General features: G+C 47.2%; 2 protein-coding genes and 3 pseudogenes across 4 annotated transcripts; 1 reads left to right on the plus strand and 4 right to left on the minus strand.

The window, feature by feature from the left end:
* Positions 1 to 21: 21 nt before the first annotated feature.
* On the minus strand, positions 22 to 2,049 carry LOC120651936 (annotated as a pseudogene).
* A 1,656-nt stretch (positions 2,050 to 3,705) lies between these two features.
* LOC120648072 lies at positions 3,706 to 4,434 on the minus strand (annotated as a pseudogene).
* A 2,364-nt stretch (positions 4,435 to 6,798) lies between these two features.
* LOC120651935 (F-box protein At5g07610-like) lies at positions 6,799 to 9,102 on the minus strand. 3 transcript variants are annotated; one of them, XR_005666367.1, is made up of 3 exons: positions 8,056 to 9,102; positions 7,182 to 7,893; positions 6,799 to 7,025 (listed from the first exon to the last, which is right to left on the minus strand). XR_005666367.1 is itself a non-coding variant. In XM_039929583.1 (3 exons), exons 2-3 carry the CDS (start codon positions 8,605 to 8,607, stop codon positions 7,288 to 7,290), a joined length of 1,158 nt encoding a protein of 385 aa, XP_039785517.1. In that variant the 5' UTR covers positions 8,608 to 8,618; positions 8,743 to 9,099; the 3' UTR covers positions 6,801 to 7,287. The 3 variants fall into 3 exon arrangements, 2 of the variants coding, with proteins under 2 accessions (XP_039785517.1, XP_039785516.1); XM_039929583.1 differs by having other exon boundaries at positions 6,801 to 7,893; positions 8,056 to 8,618; positions 8,743 to 9,099; XM_039929582.1 differs by having other exon boundaries at positions 6,801 to 7,893.
* A 2,362-nt stretch (positions 9,103 to 11,464) lies between these two features.
* LOC120648073 lies at positions 11,465 to 12,510 on the plus strand (annotated as a pseudogene).
* A 682-nt stretch (positions 12,511 to 13,192) lies between these two features.
* Positions 13,193 to 15,372, minus strand: LOC120651937 (F-box protein At5g07610-like). Its single transcript, XM_039929584.1, has 3 exons — positions 15,234 to 15,372; positions 14,286 to 15,130; positions 13,193 to 13,917 (listed from the first exon to the last, which is right to left on the minus strand). Exons 2-3 carry the CDS (start codon positions 15,076 to 15,078, stop codon positions 13,553 to 13,555), a joined length of 1,158 nt encoding a protein of 385 aa, XP_039785518.1. The 5' UTR covers positions 15,079 to 15,130; positions 15,234 to 15,372; the 3' UTR covers positions 13,193 to 13,552.
* Between the last annotated feature and the right edge of the window lie 1,015 nt (positions 15,373 to 16,387).

Consider the following 16,387-nt stretch of genomic DNA (forward strand, 5'->3'; position numbering starts at 1 on the left):
TGCCCAAATTAACTGAACAGATACCAATTCTCAGCATTCATTGCAAGCAGTGATTCAATTGGCAGAGTTAAAAGTACATGTTGATTCATTAATCATTAGCATACACGTACGGAAAGAAAATGAATCGGAAGGAAGATAAAAGAAATAACCAACGCATGGTAGATATCTGCAATCAGCTTTGCAGTATAGCATCTAACTTTGTCATTTTGCTTGTCTTGTTTCTGAACCTCCACAGCATTCTGAAACAATGCTAAACTGGAAATACAGAAACGGAAAATAGACATCAGTATCAGTAGAGGTGAAAGCTTTCGTTGCCTCCATGGTCATCAAGAAATGTGAAGCGATAGCCATTGGTGGCAATTCCAGTTAGCCTTAATAACATAATCCTAGCTGTTTAACTGAAAGAATACAGTTAGCCCCTAAAGGCAGTTCATGAGATCTCAACAATTAAACAACATTGATCCAAATCAAAATAGCACAACAGACATGTTCACATGCATAAAACAAAGAAAACAGAACTTTAACTTTTCTGGCAGTCTACTCAACTTACAGATTGCTAGAACAATCAGACAGCTACAAGGAATGCCATCATACTCCTTACCAATATGACTTCATCATTGCAGTAACAAATATATAGCTGCAGTAAATCTAACAGTTTCACTGCTCATCTGCTAATGCCTCCGAGAACAAGGGAACGTAAGGAAGATAGGGCTCGGAACAATCATGTCCAAGATTGATGATGACACGAACTTCCTTGCTGTCCATTTCATATGCCATCAGTGTGTTGTCCCACCCATAAACAAAGTAAATCAAATTGCATTCTGGGTGAACTGTAACCACTGTGTAGTGCAAATCAAATCGAAGATTCTTCTGTCGAAACAGCAGCAGAGTTCTGACAGAATGCTTCGATGTCCATTCATGAGTACCATGGTTTTCAAGGATCCAGATCGACAGTTTGGAGACATCAGTATCATCAACATTAATAAAACACAGGCGGCCCTGGGCTTGATGGATGCAGCCAAGCTCATCATCGGACGGCACAGGGATTGTCCTCCATGTTTTTCCATCCATGTCCACCACCGCTATCCCGTGAGAGAACGTGAGCATATGCATGAAGCCATTAAGAAACACACTTCTCGCTATATCATATAGCATAACATCATCGCCCCCATTCACTTTCCTTAAAGCTCCATGCTGCAGTTTTGGATGAATAGATCTCCACCCCTGTGACGCACTCACCCTCGTCCAGCACATACTCAACCACATGGAAGTGCGAGGAGACTGCCGGATCAAACCCCAAGCGGGCTGTGCGAGCCTCGCCACTAGTCCAACTGCCATCCGGCAACATCACCCACTTCTGGGTCGCGGGATTGCACACAGCATAATGGAACGGTGGAAGCTCATCGCCATTTGGATCAGGATCAGGCTCAGGCTCAAAGCAACGGCAAAGGAGGAGGCCATTGCAGGAATCCAAGAGGACTACGTCGTCACTGGGGACGGGCAGGAAGGAGAAGGAAAGATGAATGGTACGCCTTTCCCGGTAACGTTGGTGAAGTGGTGCGCCATGACGGGGAAGCGCTCGCCGCTGAGGCTACAGTAGAAGAAGCCGGCGAGGGTCTGGGGTAGCTTCTTGCGGTGGGCGGGGTCGGAGATGAGGTTGCGCCAGCCACGAGAGACGCACTTGAAGCGGCACAGGGAGCGGATGGGGGCGCGGCGGAGGATCTCCACGAGGAGGTCGTCCGTGAGGCTGGCCGCCGGGTTCCTCTCCTCGGGGGGCTGCTCCATCTCGTGGAGTCAGGATCCCCCGCTGTGAGGAAGAGGTCGCCCCGCGCTGCAGTTGGATCACCGCTGATTAGTGATCTGATGACAGCTTCTGTGTTTCAGAATTGGTGAGATGGAGAACGATTAGCTTTCCTTTTGGATCAGGCGGGGCGCGGCAGGAGACCGAAACGGAGGCCGACGCCACGGCGGCGGCGGCGGCGGCGGCAGTTCTGTCGAAGAAGGGAGGACTGGGGGGATGAGGGTTTGCGACTTTGCGCGCTTGGTTGCCGTTTTGGTGCCCTCGTGGGAACTGGACGTGGGCCACTGGGCCTGGAGGTTAGATGGCATGGGCTGTGAAAGAGAGGAATGGGCCGGTAGCCCACGACAGTGCAGAAGGCCGTAGCGGTGAAAGCGACACTTTTCCATTTTCTTTCGCTGCTACTCCCTCCAGCAGCGATAACCAACGAAAGAGTGTCGTTTCGGGCATTGGCAGTCGCTAAACAGATGCAGTACTCTGTCCACTACACTGCTTTGCTGTCTGCTTACTCGTGTAAATTGCAGGAATGGAAGACATTTCTGCAGCTCTGTCAGAACTTTACAACTGTGTAAGATGGGCGTTCCGGGTGGACGCCCAAATTAACTGAACAGATACCGATTTTCGGCATTCAGACATTGCAAACAGTGATTTAATTGGCAGAGTAAAAGTACATGTTGATTCATTAATCATTAGGACACATATGGAGAGAAAATGCACATGATTTAAAGTACATGTTGATTCATTAATCATGTTGATTCTAGGGCAGTGTATATGTATTTGCTCCTCCTTTACTCTGAACCATTCCATTCTACTTGCTTTGGTGTAATGGAAATGAAATGAAATTAGGGCTATCATTTTGCTGTTCGTTCCAAAGAAAATTGGTGCTGCTTATATCAGTTATCAGATTAAAGATGAACTATGGGTATCCATGGCAAGAAAAAAGAGAAGAACAAGGAACCAACTGTGACCAAAACATGGCTACAGGCCAAAGGGACATTTATACAGATCTGAAAAACAAAGAGGCACAAAATGATAGCAAGACGAAATTGGCAAGCAAGATCGTACCTTGTTTCAGTTGTGGACACCAAGATATACCCAAAAACTGGCTTTAAAAAAAAACGATATACCCCCAAACTCAAACATGCCCTGAATACCAGGCTAACATAGGAATATTGTAGAATCTATCAAAGCTAAGTAGCTAACTGCAATAATGCTAGTGGTTTGGTTCGTCCACTTCACTTTCTTCATGCTGTTTTCGGAGATTTCATGCAAACGAGAATGTTCCATGCATGCCAAATGAAGCCATTTCAGGCCAAGTCCCAACTGGGAACATGAGATCACTGGTTCAAAGTTTTCAGAGCTTGTGTTACTACATTATATTACCAGGTAAATAGTGATTGCAATTTGAATAGGGCACTAATCGAAAATCACTTGAGACATTTGCACCAACAGAAAGTATAGTGGTATGCCTTGTAACTTTCAGCTCAGCTCAGGGTGTTCAGCACACAGGAAAGAGTTCAATACGAAGTGTCAAGAAAGCTAAACATTCAATGGACTGATTAAAGTTCAAACTGTTAGAATGTGGTTCTCCAACATAAAAGATGATGAAGCAAGAGTCATAAACAAACCACCTGCAAACTTATCGGTCTAATAAAGTGACTCAGCTCTATTTGAGACAGGAGGACAGTCACTGTTTATCCCCAAGAAGCACACACTGACCTTAAAATCATCCACGAACAAAACCAAAAGAAAACAAGGAATGTAACTAGTTTAACTGAAAGAATAAGGCAAACCTTTCATAGAGGCAGTATGGAAACTTCAATAATTAGACAACACTGGTCTAGCTAAAAACAACACAAAGAGTACAACAATACATCAGAGTTTAAACAGAAAGTCTACTGAACTGACTGACTGATTGCTATTGCTGGAACTGATAGAAATGCTCAGTAACATATACTCCTTGACACATTGGTATGGTATTGCAGTAGCAAATACAGTGGAGCTGCACTTTGGATGTCAGTTTCAGTGCTCGTCTGCCAATGACTCTGAGAAGAAGGGAACATATGGAAGATAGGAACCCCAGGAGTCATGTCCAAGATTGCGGATGATGCACACTTCTCTGAGGTCCATTTCATAAGCCATCAGTGTATTGTCCCATGAACTGCAATCACTTTGTAGCCCTGATCAAATCGCAATTTCTTCCCTCCAAACAGCCACAAGGTGCTGACTTTATGCTTCAATACCCATTTGTCTGCATCATAGTCTTCAAGAATCCAGATTGACAGTTTGTAATAATCATTATTATGCACATCCAAGTAAAACAAGAACTCTTGAGCTTGATGGATGAAGCCAAATTCTTCACTGGGTGGTGTAGGAATTGTCCTCCATCTCTTTCCTTCCATGGCCACCGCTACAATTTCATTCATAAGCACGAGCGAATGCATAATACCATTGAGAAAGACACTTCTTGAACCAGGGCACAGACTAGCATTATGACTCCATGATCCAGTTTTGGATGAGTAAATATCCACCCCTGTGACGTGCTCACCCTCATCTTACACATACTCGATCACATGGAACTTGCAAAAATAGGACTGCAAACATTGGTCTTTGCTATTTTGACATTGGACCCACATTTCATAGACTCAGATGGTCCCACAATATCATTCACTAGGGTTATATCATTCACTAGGGTTCGTGTGGTGCCCTCGTTGAGAGCTGTGACAAGAGAACTGGACTTGGGCCTTGGTACATGGGCTTAGAATTCTCCCATGAGGCCAATTCTGCGCGTAAAATTCAACAATGGCTCCGAATGAAATTTAACAATTTTCAAGGCTGTAAACTAAGTTTCTATTAACACAAAAGTAGCCTTTTGAACTTTTGATTTACTAGAGCTTGTCACAAATAAATTACGTTTCGAGCATTGCATCTCCAAATACAACTTCAACTAGCACCTTTTACAAAATGATAAACATAGAAATAAGTATGTTTCTACGAAACTATGATTCCATACAAATTTACTGATAGTTTACAACCCACAATTTATAAAGACAACCATGAAAGTAAAACCCTTGCAAGTTCTTCCTGATCTTCCCGCCGCTGGCAACCGAGCCTGCCGCTCGTCAAGCCGACCGCCTTCCCGATAAAAAACAGTAGAAGTTTTAAGAGCCACCATGAGCAGCATAGCATATCAGGGACCCCAAACTTGCTTCGTAAGCATTGAACGTGCAGGTCAATTCTCGCCGAAGAATAGGGGATCTGCGTCTCAATCACCAACAACCCCAGTTCGCTGGACGATGAGTCCCCAAGGAGGGGAAGGAAACCATCAGACGCAACCAACCCAATTTCTATTTCTCAAGTAGGTGTAGCGCACACCTCACAAGGTAAATACCGGTGAAGATTATGTGGTGGCCGTCGGAACCGCCGAGCACTGGCGCGCCGCTGGGGCGGCGGGGAAGCGGGAGGCGCCGGGCCGCTAAGCCGCGCAACTGCGCGTGTTGCTGGGACTCCATACGCACACCGTCGCACCAGCCTACCCCCTACGCCGCATTGCCAGGACATCGGGCGGCGTCGCCATGGGAGGTGCAGGACCGCCTAGCCGCGCCCCCAAACAAGTTGCCACTGCGGGAGGCGCTAGGCCGCCAAGCTGCATCACCGTGCGAGCGACCTTCAGCGAAAGAGGCTCGAAGGGACAAAAGAACTAGTGGTATATATCAACCGAGAACCCTAAAGAAAACAGAGCTTACCAAAACTAAGGTCATGCTTGGATCCCACCTCCTAAAGCAAGTCACTAAACTTTACTTGCTTTAGGTCCATTTAGTCCCCCAAGAAAAGTGACTAAAAACATTTAGTCCCATTAACTCCCAAAGCTAAAAAGAGCCAAAAGGAGCAGTTGAGTGGGCATGCTCCTCTTTTTGGTCATTTTCGTCATTTTATTTGGAACTTTACTCTTTAACGCTGTGTTTGGTTGAGCTGTGGCTGTAGGAAAAGCTGTTATGGGCTGTAGGCTGTGGGAAAAACTGTTATTGGTTGTAGGTTGTGGGAAAAGCTAATATGGACTATGGGCTGTAAGGAAGCTAGAAGATGTTTGGATGAAACAACTTTGGACAAACTACTGCGAATTGTGAGTTGTGTAAAATGTCTGTAGTGCTCTTATCTACTTCAAAAGCTGAATATATGTAAAATACTATGCTATTCAATGATTGACATATTAAAATAGCAATTTTAGAAAATGAAAAATTATTGTTAGTTTAGGCCCAACCATATATCTGATCCACATAAGTAGGTCTATTGAATTCACAAAAGACACATGGTTAATCAAATGATTTCATCCATCCATATAATTATCAAGGCAGAAAGAAACCTGCGGGACTAAAACAGCAACTGATGAAACTGTTCTAATTTCTCTGATCAAGAAATTGAGCAGAATGTTTATACACAAAATAAAAGAAAAATTTATGGTTCTGGCTTGGTTGTCACCCAATTATTCTTCAGACATTGATGGCAAAACATCACCAATCTTTATACAAGAGTTTGCAGAGCTTCAGAAAATTTTTGGAGTCGTTATGTTGGGTTACTGGATCTATTTTGTTTTCGTGAGACTGGTACATAATTCCCAAATGTCGATAAAGTCGTCAATTGATGCAGCAAATCCAATCAATATTTCCCAAGCTACTACTTTCTCCTAAGAGCAAGATCAGAATCTACTACTTTCTCCTAAGAGCAAGATCAGAGGCATATTGCTATCTGCTTACTCGTGTAAATTACAGGAATGGAAGACATTTCTGCAGCTCTGTCGGAATTATACAACTGTGTAAGATCGGCTTTCCGGGTGGATGCCCAAATTAACTTAACAGATACCAATTCAAGCATTCAGACATTGCATGCAGAGTGATTCAATTGGCAGAGTAAAAGTACAGGTTGATTCATTAATCATTAGTATACGTATGGAGAGAAATGCATCGGAAGAAAAATAAAAGAAATAACCAACGCATGGCAGATATCAGCAATCAGCTTTGCATTATAGCATCTAACTTTGCCATTGTCTTGTTTTGTTTCTGAACCTCCACAGCTTTCTGAAACAATGCTAAATTGGAAATACAGAAAGGGAAAATAGACTTCAGTAGAGGTGAAAGCTTTCGTTGCCTCCATGGTCATCATTCATCAAGAAATGTGAAGCTATAGCAATTGGTGGCAATTCCAGTTAGCCTTAATAACATACTCCTAGCTGTTTAACTGAAAGAATACAGTTAGCCTTCCTAAAGGCAGTTCATGAGATCTCAACAATTAAACAACATTGATTCAAATCAAAATATCACAACAGACATGCTCAAATGCATAAAACAAAGAAAACAGAACTTTTCTGGCAGTCCACTCAACTTACAGATTGCTAGAACAATCAGACAGCTAGAAGGAATGCCACATACTCCTTACTGCACCAATATGAATTCATCATTGCAGTAACAATAGCTGCAGTAAATCTAACAGTTTCACTGCTCATCTTCTAATGCCTCTAAGAACAAGGGAACATAAGGAAAATAGGTCACCGAGCAATCATGTCCAAGATTGCGGATGACACGAACTTCCTTGCGGTCCATTTCATATGCCATCAGTGTCTTGTCCCACCCATAAACAAAGTAAATCAAATTGCATTCTGGGTGAATTGTAATCACTGTGTAGTCGAACTCAAACCGAAGCTTCTTCCGCCCAAACAGCAGTGGAGTCCTGACGGAATGCTTCAATGTCCATTCATTAGTACCATGGTCTTCAAGGAACCAGATCGACAGCTTGAAGAAATCAGCATCATCAACATTAAGAAAACACAGGCGACCCTGAGCTTGATGGATGCAGCCATCAAAAAAATTATCAGTTGGCACAGGAATTGTCCTCCATGTTTTTGCATCCATGTCCACCAACGCTATCCCATCAAGGACCGTGAGCATATGCAAGAAGCCGTTAAGAAACACACTTCTCACTTGATGATGTAGCATAACATCATCGCCCCATTCACTTTCCTTAAAGCTCCATGCTGCAGTTTTGGATGAATAAATCTCCACCCCTGTGACGCACCAAGCCTCGTCCACCACATACTGAACCAGGGGCGGAGCTGCCTTGTGCCACCGGGGTCGCCGGACCCCGATGGAATTTGCTAAATTCAATGGAAAGCTACTGTTCAATACTATTCAATCATGCGTATGACCCCAGTGATTGTGCCGACCCCGGTGGTTTTGTGGTCTGGCTTCGCCCCTGTACTGAACCACATGGAACTGCGAGGAGACTGCCGGATCAAACGCCAAGCGGGTTGTGCGAGTCTCGCCACTAGCCCAACTGCCATCCGGCAACATCACCCACTTCTTGGTCGCGGGATTGCACACAACATAATGGAACGGTCGAAACCCGTCGCCATCACTAGGACCAGACTCATCGCTCTCATCGCCATTATGAGGATCAGGCTCATAGCAACGGCAAAGGAGGAGGTCATTGCAGCAATCCAAGAGGACTACATCGTCACTGGGGACGGGCAAGAAGGAGAAGGAAGGAAAGATGAAGGGTATGCCTTTCCCGGTAACGTTGGTGAAGTGATGCGCCTTGACGGGGAAGCGCTCGCCGCTGAGGCTACAGTAGAAGAAGCCGGCGAGGGTCTGGGGTAGCTTCTTGCGGTGGGCGGGGTCGGAGATGAGGTTGCGCCAGGACCGCGAGACGCACTTGAAGCGGCATACGGAGCGGATGGGCAGGCGGCGGAGAATCTCGACGAGGAGGTCGTCTGTAAGACTGGCCGCCGGATTCCTCTTAGCAGGGGCCTCCTCCATCTTGTGGGGAGCTGGAGGCAGATCCCCGCCGTTGGAGTGGTGCCGCCCGGCCATGCAGTTGGATCACAGCTTAGTACTGCAGGTGGAGGCAGTTTTGTTGTTCCAGAATTGGAGAATGGGTAGCGATAGCATTACCTTTGGATCTGTTGAAGCGCGGCCGGCGATGGAGGCAGCGGCGGCAGGGATGTCGAAGAAAGAAGTGGCGACTGCCGACTGGGGACGGAGCACCCGCAGGGTTTGCTCGCTTGCTTGTGCGGTTGTGGGAGACGGTTCATGTGCAAGCTTATAACAGAGAAAGCTTACACATGAACCGGTAGCCCACTGCGGAACTGACGTCCGTGTAACGGAGAAAGCTTAGGGCTTCTCCAGTGGCGATGAAAAGCGAATCATGTGATGACCTAGAGCCGAACCATACCGACTCAACTACTGGAGTATTCGATGCATGAGCAGGTGAGAAAAGAATTCGACTCCTATTTAGGAGCCGATGCAAGAGCATAGAATATTATTTTGGCTGCAGGAGAGGCTGTTCATGAGAGACGCCGAGAGTAAATGAAATCAGTGCATCACTGTTTTCTCTTGTTATTTAATTCTGTGGTGGGACCCATTGGAGAGAGGATATCCTAGAGCAAGTTTTTTTATCATTCAACAATACCACGTGTCACGGATGATTCGCTTTTTTCATCCAACCACTGCTGATGCTCTTACACATGAACCGTCTTGTGTGTGTCCAAGTTTAGTTGCTGTTACGTTGCTATCACCTAAATTTCATTCTCTTGTTTATTATGTCATATAGTACTATGTACTACATAACCGTCTTGTTCCTTTCTTCTCGGGATCATTGGAAGATGGAACTGGAATTGCCACCAATGGACCATAGCTTCACATTTCTTTCCCCGAATCGAGGTGACGATACGTGGACCACGGTGAATTTGTGTTCTCTGAAGGACCAAAGATTTTCTACTCTAGTTTGTTTTGAAATGCTGCGTAGAGGTTACATCATTAAACAATATAAGACAATGGCAGATTAGATGATCTTCTGCAAATTATTCTTCAGACATTGATGGCAAAACATCACCAATCTTTATACAAGAGTTTGCAGAGCTTCAGACAATTTTTGGAGTCGTTATGTTGGGTTACTGGATCTATTTTGTTTTCATGAGACTGGTACATAATTACCAAATGTTGATAAAGCCGTCAAGTGATGCATCAAATTCAATCAATATTTCCCAAGCTACTACTTTCTCCTAAGAGCAAGGTCAGAAGCTACTACTTTTCTCCTAAGAGCAAGATCAGAGGCATATCGAACATGATCGTGCAAATCGATCCAGCTTCGAGTTTCAGAAATCAGTCTTTCTTGTTGAAGAGCCCGCCGGGAGCCTAAGCCGGGATGTGCCACACGCCGCGCGTCACCGCCGCCAGCCGAGATGTGCTACGCGTCGCGCGCCTCCACCGCTGGGCCATGGAGTTCTCTGCCACTGCCGCCACCGCTGACACTCGAACTCTGGGTTGGAGGGGCGGTGCCGGTGTGAGGTGCCGCCGGTTTGTTGGCCCACACGTTTTCGATTTCGACCAGCTCGTCGCTTCTGGTGCCCTGGCAGGCGTCGGAGTTGGAGGGGGTCTTATCAGCCGGTGGCTGGTCGTGTAGATTACTCAGGCTGTATCCGAATCAAGTGACTAAAAGCAAATTGACTAAAAGTAGTGGCCAAATTTTATATTTTGATCAAGTGACTAAAGGTCTGTTTGGTTCGGCTGTGATGTGCTTTAACATTCAAAATAAAAAGTCAAAATAAAGGGAACTGCTTCCTCCGATGTGCTTCCACAAAAACTGCTTTTCTGCAGCTCATTCTCCGTAGCCACTCTCGAGGTGCTTTTAGCGGTTGCGAGGGCGAACCTTTCAGTTCCCCTTGAGTCTGTGGCGCCGTCCCCGCCCCCACCTGTGCCCCTATCCAACGTCGCCGGCGCCCGTCACCAGGGCACATATGGCAGTCGTCCAGAGACTCGGTGGTGCGGCTAGTCGGAACTCATATTTCGGTGCCCCCTTGTGAGAACTGGACGTGAACCACTGGGCCTTGAGGTTAGATGGGACGGACTGTGAAAGTAAGAAATGGGCCGAATGCCGTAGCGGTGAAAGCTATACTTTTCCATTTTCTTTCGCTACTACTCCCTCCAGCGGAAGAAGGCAGGCGTTGGCGGTCACTAAACAGATGCAGTACACTGCATTGCTATCTGCTTACTCGTCTAGATTACAGGAATGGAAGACATTTCCGCATCTCTCTCGGAATTATAGTTATACAACTGTGGCCCTGTTTAGTTCCCAAAAAATATATCCATCACATCGAATGTTCGGACATATGTATGGAGCATTATACAGGCTAACTGATTAGCACGATATGAATCTTTTAAACCTAATTATTTCATAATTGGATATTATTTGTCAAGTAACAACGAAATGTGCTACAGTATCAAAACCAACAACTTTTTACCAACTAAATAGGGCCTGTGTAAGATGGCGTTTCGGGTCTAACTGATTAGCACGAGATGAATCTTTTAAACCTAATTATTCTATGATTTGATATTATTGTCAAGTAACAACAAAATGTGCTACAGTACCAAAACTAACAACTTTTTACCAACTAAATAGGGCCTGTGTAAGATGGGCGTTCCAGGTGGATGCCCAAATTAACTGAGAGAAAATTTCTTGTAAGGACCCAGAGAAAAGAGCACTTCCTTGTGTGGCTCTGGAAAAACAAAACTTCCTCTATGGCCTTCACTTTATTTTCCATCCCTTCTATGCCCTTCCGTTGCCTTCCGTCAACTCCTGTTAGGAAATTCTGTCAACATCGTACGGAGACGTCCCATGGTCTGGAAGGAGACGGCCATGAGGCTGCCGCAGCAGCATTGGGTGCTGGAGGTCAAGATCCCCAGCTTCTTCCGCTGCCCCATCTCGCACGACATCATGCGCTCGCCCGTCAGCCTCTGCATCGGCGTCACCTACGACCGCGCCTCCATATCCAGCGCTGGCACGACTCCGGCAACACCACCTGCCCAACCACCATGCTCCCGCTCCCCTCCACCGACCTCGTCCCCAACCTCACCCTCCGCAGCCTCATCGCCCACTGGGCCCCCTCGGCCGCCACCTACTCACCCACCACCGCCAGAGGAGCCTTCGCAGCGGCTTCCTCGGTGCGGACATCCTCCCCCGCCAGCCTCGTCCGGCAGGTGGTGGCCTCCGGCGCTGACCCCTCCCTGGCCCTCCGTGAGCTGGCGGCGTATCTCTCCGACGACGACGTCGACGACTTCGAAAAGAACGCGCTTGTGGGCGCCGGCCGCGCCGTCGAGACGGTCGCGTCGGTGCTCCGGAGGAGAGGTGAGGAGGAGGCCAGCGTCGAGGGCGTGGAGGCGGCCACGAGGGTGCTCGCTGCGATCGTGGCCTCGGACGGCTTCGACGACACGAATAAGAAGCGGGTGGCCGCCGGCCTCGCCGCGGACGCGCCCGTTGCAGCCACGTCACTGGTGCGCGTGATGCGCGGCGGCGGCGGGAGCGGCCTGGAGGTGAGGGTCGTCGCGGCGAGGATGGCGGAGTTCTTGCTCGCTAATGCCGCCGAGGCGTGCACGGAACGGGAGAGCGGCGCGTCCGCGGTGCGTCTACATGCACGTGGCGGGGGAGGTGGTCGCGGCTGCGGCGACGAGCATGGCGAGGAGCAGGGCATCCATGGCGCGTGCGGCGGGGCGGGTGGGCGGGAGAACCCGTCGACAGCGGCAGCGACGAACCGCAGCGCGGCCGCGTCCTCCTCGACAGAGACGTCCGCGTCGGCCGCGAACGGGTGCTCCAGCACCTTGGCGAAGATGTGCGGCAGGCGGCGCAACTTCTTCCCGCCGAGCGCGCCTGTGGCGGCCGCGTAGCGCTGCACGGCCATGGTGCGCTTCCGCGAGGCCGGGTGGACCCGACGGGGCCGCTTGCGTCGTTGTCTTCACCGGCGGCGGTGCTGACGCCTCCAGCGGCAGGTCGACGGGCGCGGGGCGGCGGACGACATGGGGGCGTGCAGCGTAAGGGATCCATGGCGCGCGCGGCGGGACGGGCGGAGGGCGTCAGTGCCTTCACCGGTAGTGTCAGGCTGTCAGCGACGCCTCCAGCAGGTCAACGGGGCGCAGTGCAGCTGACAGTGCCAGGACTTGCATCGCAGGGGGTGAGGAGAATGTGGGAATTTTCTAACGGGAGGTGACGGAAAGGCCATAGAAGCGATAGAGAATAAATTGAAGGACATACAAGGAAGTTTTATTTTTCCAGGGACACACACAAGTAAGTGCTCTTTTCTCTAGGGCCTTAGAAGGAATTTTCTCATTAACTGAACAGGTACCAATTCAAGCATTCAGACATTGCAAGCAGAGTGATTCAATTGGCAGAGTTAAAGAACATGTTGATTCATTAATCATTAGTGTACGTATGGGGAGAAATGCATCGGAAGAAAAGTAAAAGAAATAACCAACGCATGGCAGATCTTAGCAATCGGCTTTGCAGTATAGCATCTAACTTTGCCATTTTTCTTGTCTTGTTAAACTGGGAATACAGAAATAGACTTCAGTAGAGGTGAAACTTTCGTTGCCTCCGTTGTCATCAAGAAATGTGAAGCTATAGCCATTGGTGGCAATTCCAGTTAGCCTTAATAACATAGCTGTTTAACTGAAAGAATACAGTTAGCCTTCCTAAAGGCAGTTCATGAGATCTCAACAATTAAATAACATTGATCCAAATCAAAATAGCACAACAGACATGCTCACATGCATAAAACAAAGAAAACAGAGCTTAACTTTTCTGGCAGTCTACTCAACATACAGATTGCTAGAACAATCAGACAGCTAGAAGGAATGCCAGATACTCCTTACTTCACCAATATGAATTCATCATTGCAGTAACAAAAACATAGCTGCAGTAAATCTAACAGTGTCACTGCTCATCTGCTAATGCCTCTGCGAACAAGGGAACATAAGGAAGATAAGGCTCCGAGCAATCATGCCCGAGATTACGGATGACACGAACTTCCTTGCGGTTCATTTCATATGCCATCAGTGTCTTGTTCCACCCATAGACAAAGTAAATCAAATTGCATTCTGGGTGAATTGTAATCACTGTGTAGCCGAACCCAAATGGAAGGTTCTTCCCCCCAAACAGCAGTGGAGTCCTAACGGAATGCTTCAATGTCCATTCATTAGTACCATGGTCTTCAAGGAACCAGATCGACAGCTTGAAGGGATCAGCATCATCAACATTAAGAAAACACAGGCGACCCGGAGCTTGATGGATGCAGCCAAAAAAAATTTATCATTGGCCGTGTTTAGTTCGTGAGGACTGTAAAGGCAAAAAAATTTGCATCTGAATCTTTCCAATTTGAAGTAGTAAATGAAGTCTATTTACAAAACTTTTTGTATGAATGGGTTGTAAATCGTGAGATGAATCTAATGATGCTAATTAATCCATGATTAACCAATAATTAGCGGTTGGTACTGTAGCATCACTGTTGCAAATCATGAATTAAGTAGGCTCATTAGATTCGTCTCGCGATTTACAACCCGACCATGCAAAAAATTTTATAAATAGACTTCATTAAGTACTTCAAATTAGTAAGATTCCTTTTCACTTTAATGCGTTTATAGCTTTTTTGCGTTTCCGGCATGGGAAACATACCCATTATCAGTCGGCACAGGAATTGTCCTCCATGTTTTTCCATCCATGTCCACCAACGTTATCCCATCAAGGACCGTGAGCATATGCAAGAAGCCGTCAAGAAACACACTTCTCACTTGATGATGTAGCATAACATCATCGCCCCATTCACTTTCCTTAAAGCTCCATGCTGCAGTTTTGGATGAATAGATCCCCACCCCTGTGACGCACCAAGCCTCGTCCACCACATACTGAACCACATGGAACTGCGAGGAGACTGCCGGATCAAACGCCAAGCGGGTTGTGCGAGCCTCGCCACTAGCCCAACTGCCATCCGGCAACATCACCCACTTCTTGGTCGCGGGATTGCACACAACATAATGGAACGGTCGAAACCCGTCGCCATCACTAGGACCAGACTCATCGCTCTCATCGCCATTATGAGGATCAGGCTCATGGCAACGGCAAAGGAGGAGGCCATTGCAGGAATCCAAGAGGTCTACATCGTCACTGGGGACGGGCAAGAAGGAGAAGGAAGGAAAGATGAATGGTACGCCTTTTCCGGTAACGTTGGTGAAGTGATGCGCCTTGACGGGGAAGCGCTCGCCGCTGAGGCTTTCGTAGAAGAAGCCGGCGAGGGTCTGGGGTAGCTTCTTGCGGTGGGCGGGGTCGGAGATGAGGTTGCGCCAGGACCGCGAGACGCACTTGAAGCGGCATACGGAGCGGATGGGCAGGCGGCGGAGAATCTCGACGAGGAGGTCGTCTGTAAGGCTGGCCGCCGGATTCCTCTTAGCAGGGGCCTCCTCCATCTTGTGGGGAGCTGGAGGCAGATCCCCGCCGTGGGGGTGGTGCCGCCCGGCCCTGCAGTTGGATCACAGCTTAGTACTAGTAATACGATGGCTTGTGAGGAGAATGAGGCAGTTTTGTTGTCCAGAACTGGGGCATGGGGAGCGATTAGCCTCACCTTTGGATCTGTTCAAGCGCGGCCGGCGATGGCGGCGGATCCGGCGGCGGCGGCGGCAGGGAGGTCAAAGAAAGGAGTGGCGACTGGGGATGGAGAGCACTACGGCGGCTCGCTTGCTTGTGTGGTCGTGGCCTCCTGGGAAATGAACGTGGATCGATGGGCCTTGAGGTAGACGGCACGAGAGTGACATGGGTGGGCCGGTAGCCCACTGCAGAACAGTGTTTTCCAATTTCTTTCCAATTATTTCCGTTTTTGTCGCAGCTACTCTCCCGAAAAACCTATATATCTTCCGAAATTTTTTTTACTCATCTTCTAATATTTGAGATCCGTGCGAGTGGAATGAGTGAACCAGATTCCGAAAGAAATTTTTTTACTCATCTTTTAATATTTGAGATCTGTGCCAGTAGAATGAGTGAACCAGATGAAATCACATGGAAAACCAATTCAGCTTATGGTTGTCTTTTGGGTGGAGAAGCAAGACACATGTCAGCCTACGGTTGGTTGCTGTGGAGGAGTGACGGACGGATCTCTTTCCTATCTAAAACTTTGATTACATTTTTCTCTCAAACTATAGATGCATTTTGTGTTTCGTTTGAACCACAGTGTTACTTACAATTTATGCAGCAGAATAAGATCAAACATGGATAAATAAGATCAAACATGGATATATTTCAATTTTTTATTCTTTTTTTAAAAAGCAACATTTGAAATATACTAACCCAACATCTTGATATACATGTTTCAACATCTTTGATGTAGTGCTTCAATATTTTCATATAAATTGTTGAACTAATTTATTGGAATTGTTGAACTAAATTTAAATGAATGTTAGATCTAGTATGTTAAAATGCTGACAATATTAGTTTAATATTATGAGATAAAAAGTATTTAGAAAATCAATAAGTTACTCAAGCAAAAAAAAAACAGGAATAACATACTTGATTACTTTGCCCACTGCTTCCTTCACCACGTAGCAAGTTAACTTACAGCTGCTAGCTGCTGGCTTCCACTTGCGCTCTTCTTATTCCATAGGAGAGCTGCGGGTTACATAGGATAGCGGACCGACGATAACAGTGGGCCGTAGCAGGCCGTGCGATGCATAGTCTATGGCATCTTCCGGAATATAGACAGGACACCCAACTCGCTCCGGCATC

Source organism: Panicum virgatum, chromosome 9K (assembly GCF_016808335.1).
Source record: "Panicum virgatum strain AP13 chromosome 9K, P.virgatum_v5, whole genome shotgun sequence".
Lineage (NCBI taxonomy): Eukaryota > Viridiplantae > Streptophyta > Magnoliopsida > Poales > Poaceae > Panicum > Panicum virgatum.

What these genes read in the sequence shown, in the direction of transcription:
- LOC120651935 (XM_039929582.1), bottom strand. Translation starts at nt 8,661, where the DNA reads ATGGCCGGGCGGCACCACTCCAACGGCGGGGATCTGCCTCCAGCTCCC. An exon ending in TCTCCTCGCAGTTCCATGTG is followed by an intron (nt 7,894 to 8,055) that starts GTTCAGTACAGG and finishes GCTCCGCCCCTG; the next exon opens with GTTCAGTATGTGGTGGACGA.
- LOC120651937 (XM_039929584.1), bottom strand. Translation starts at nt 15,078, where the DNA reads ATGGAGGAGGCCCCTGCTAAGAGGAATCCGGCGGCCAGCCTTACAGAC. An exon ending in GCCGACTGATAATGGGTATG is followed by an intron (nt 13,918 to 14,285) that starts TTTCCCATGCCG and finishes GATAAATTTTTT; the next exon opens with TTGGCTGCATCCATCAAGCT.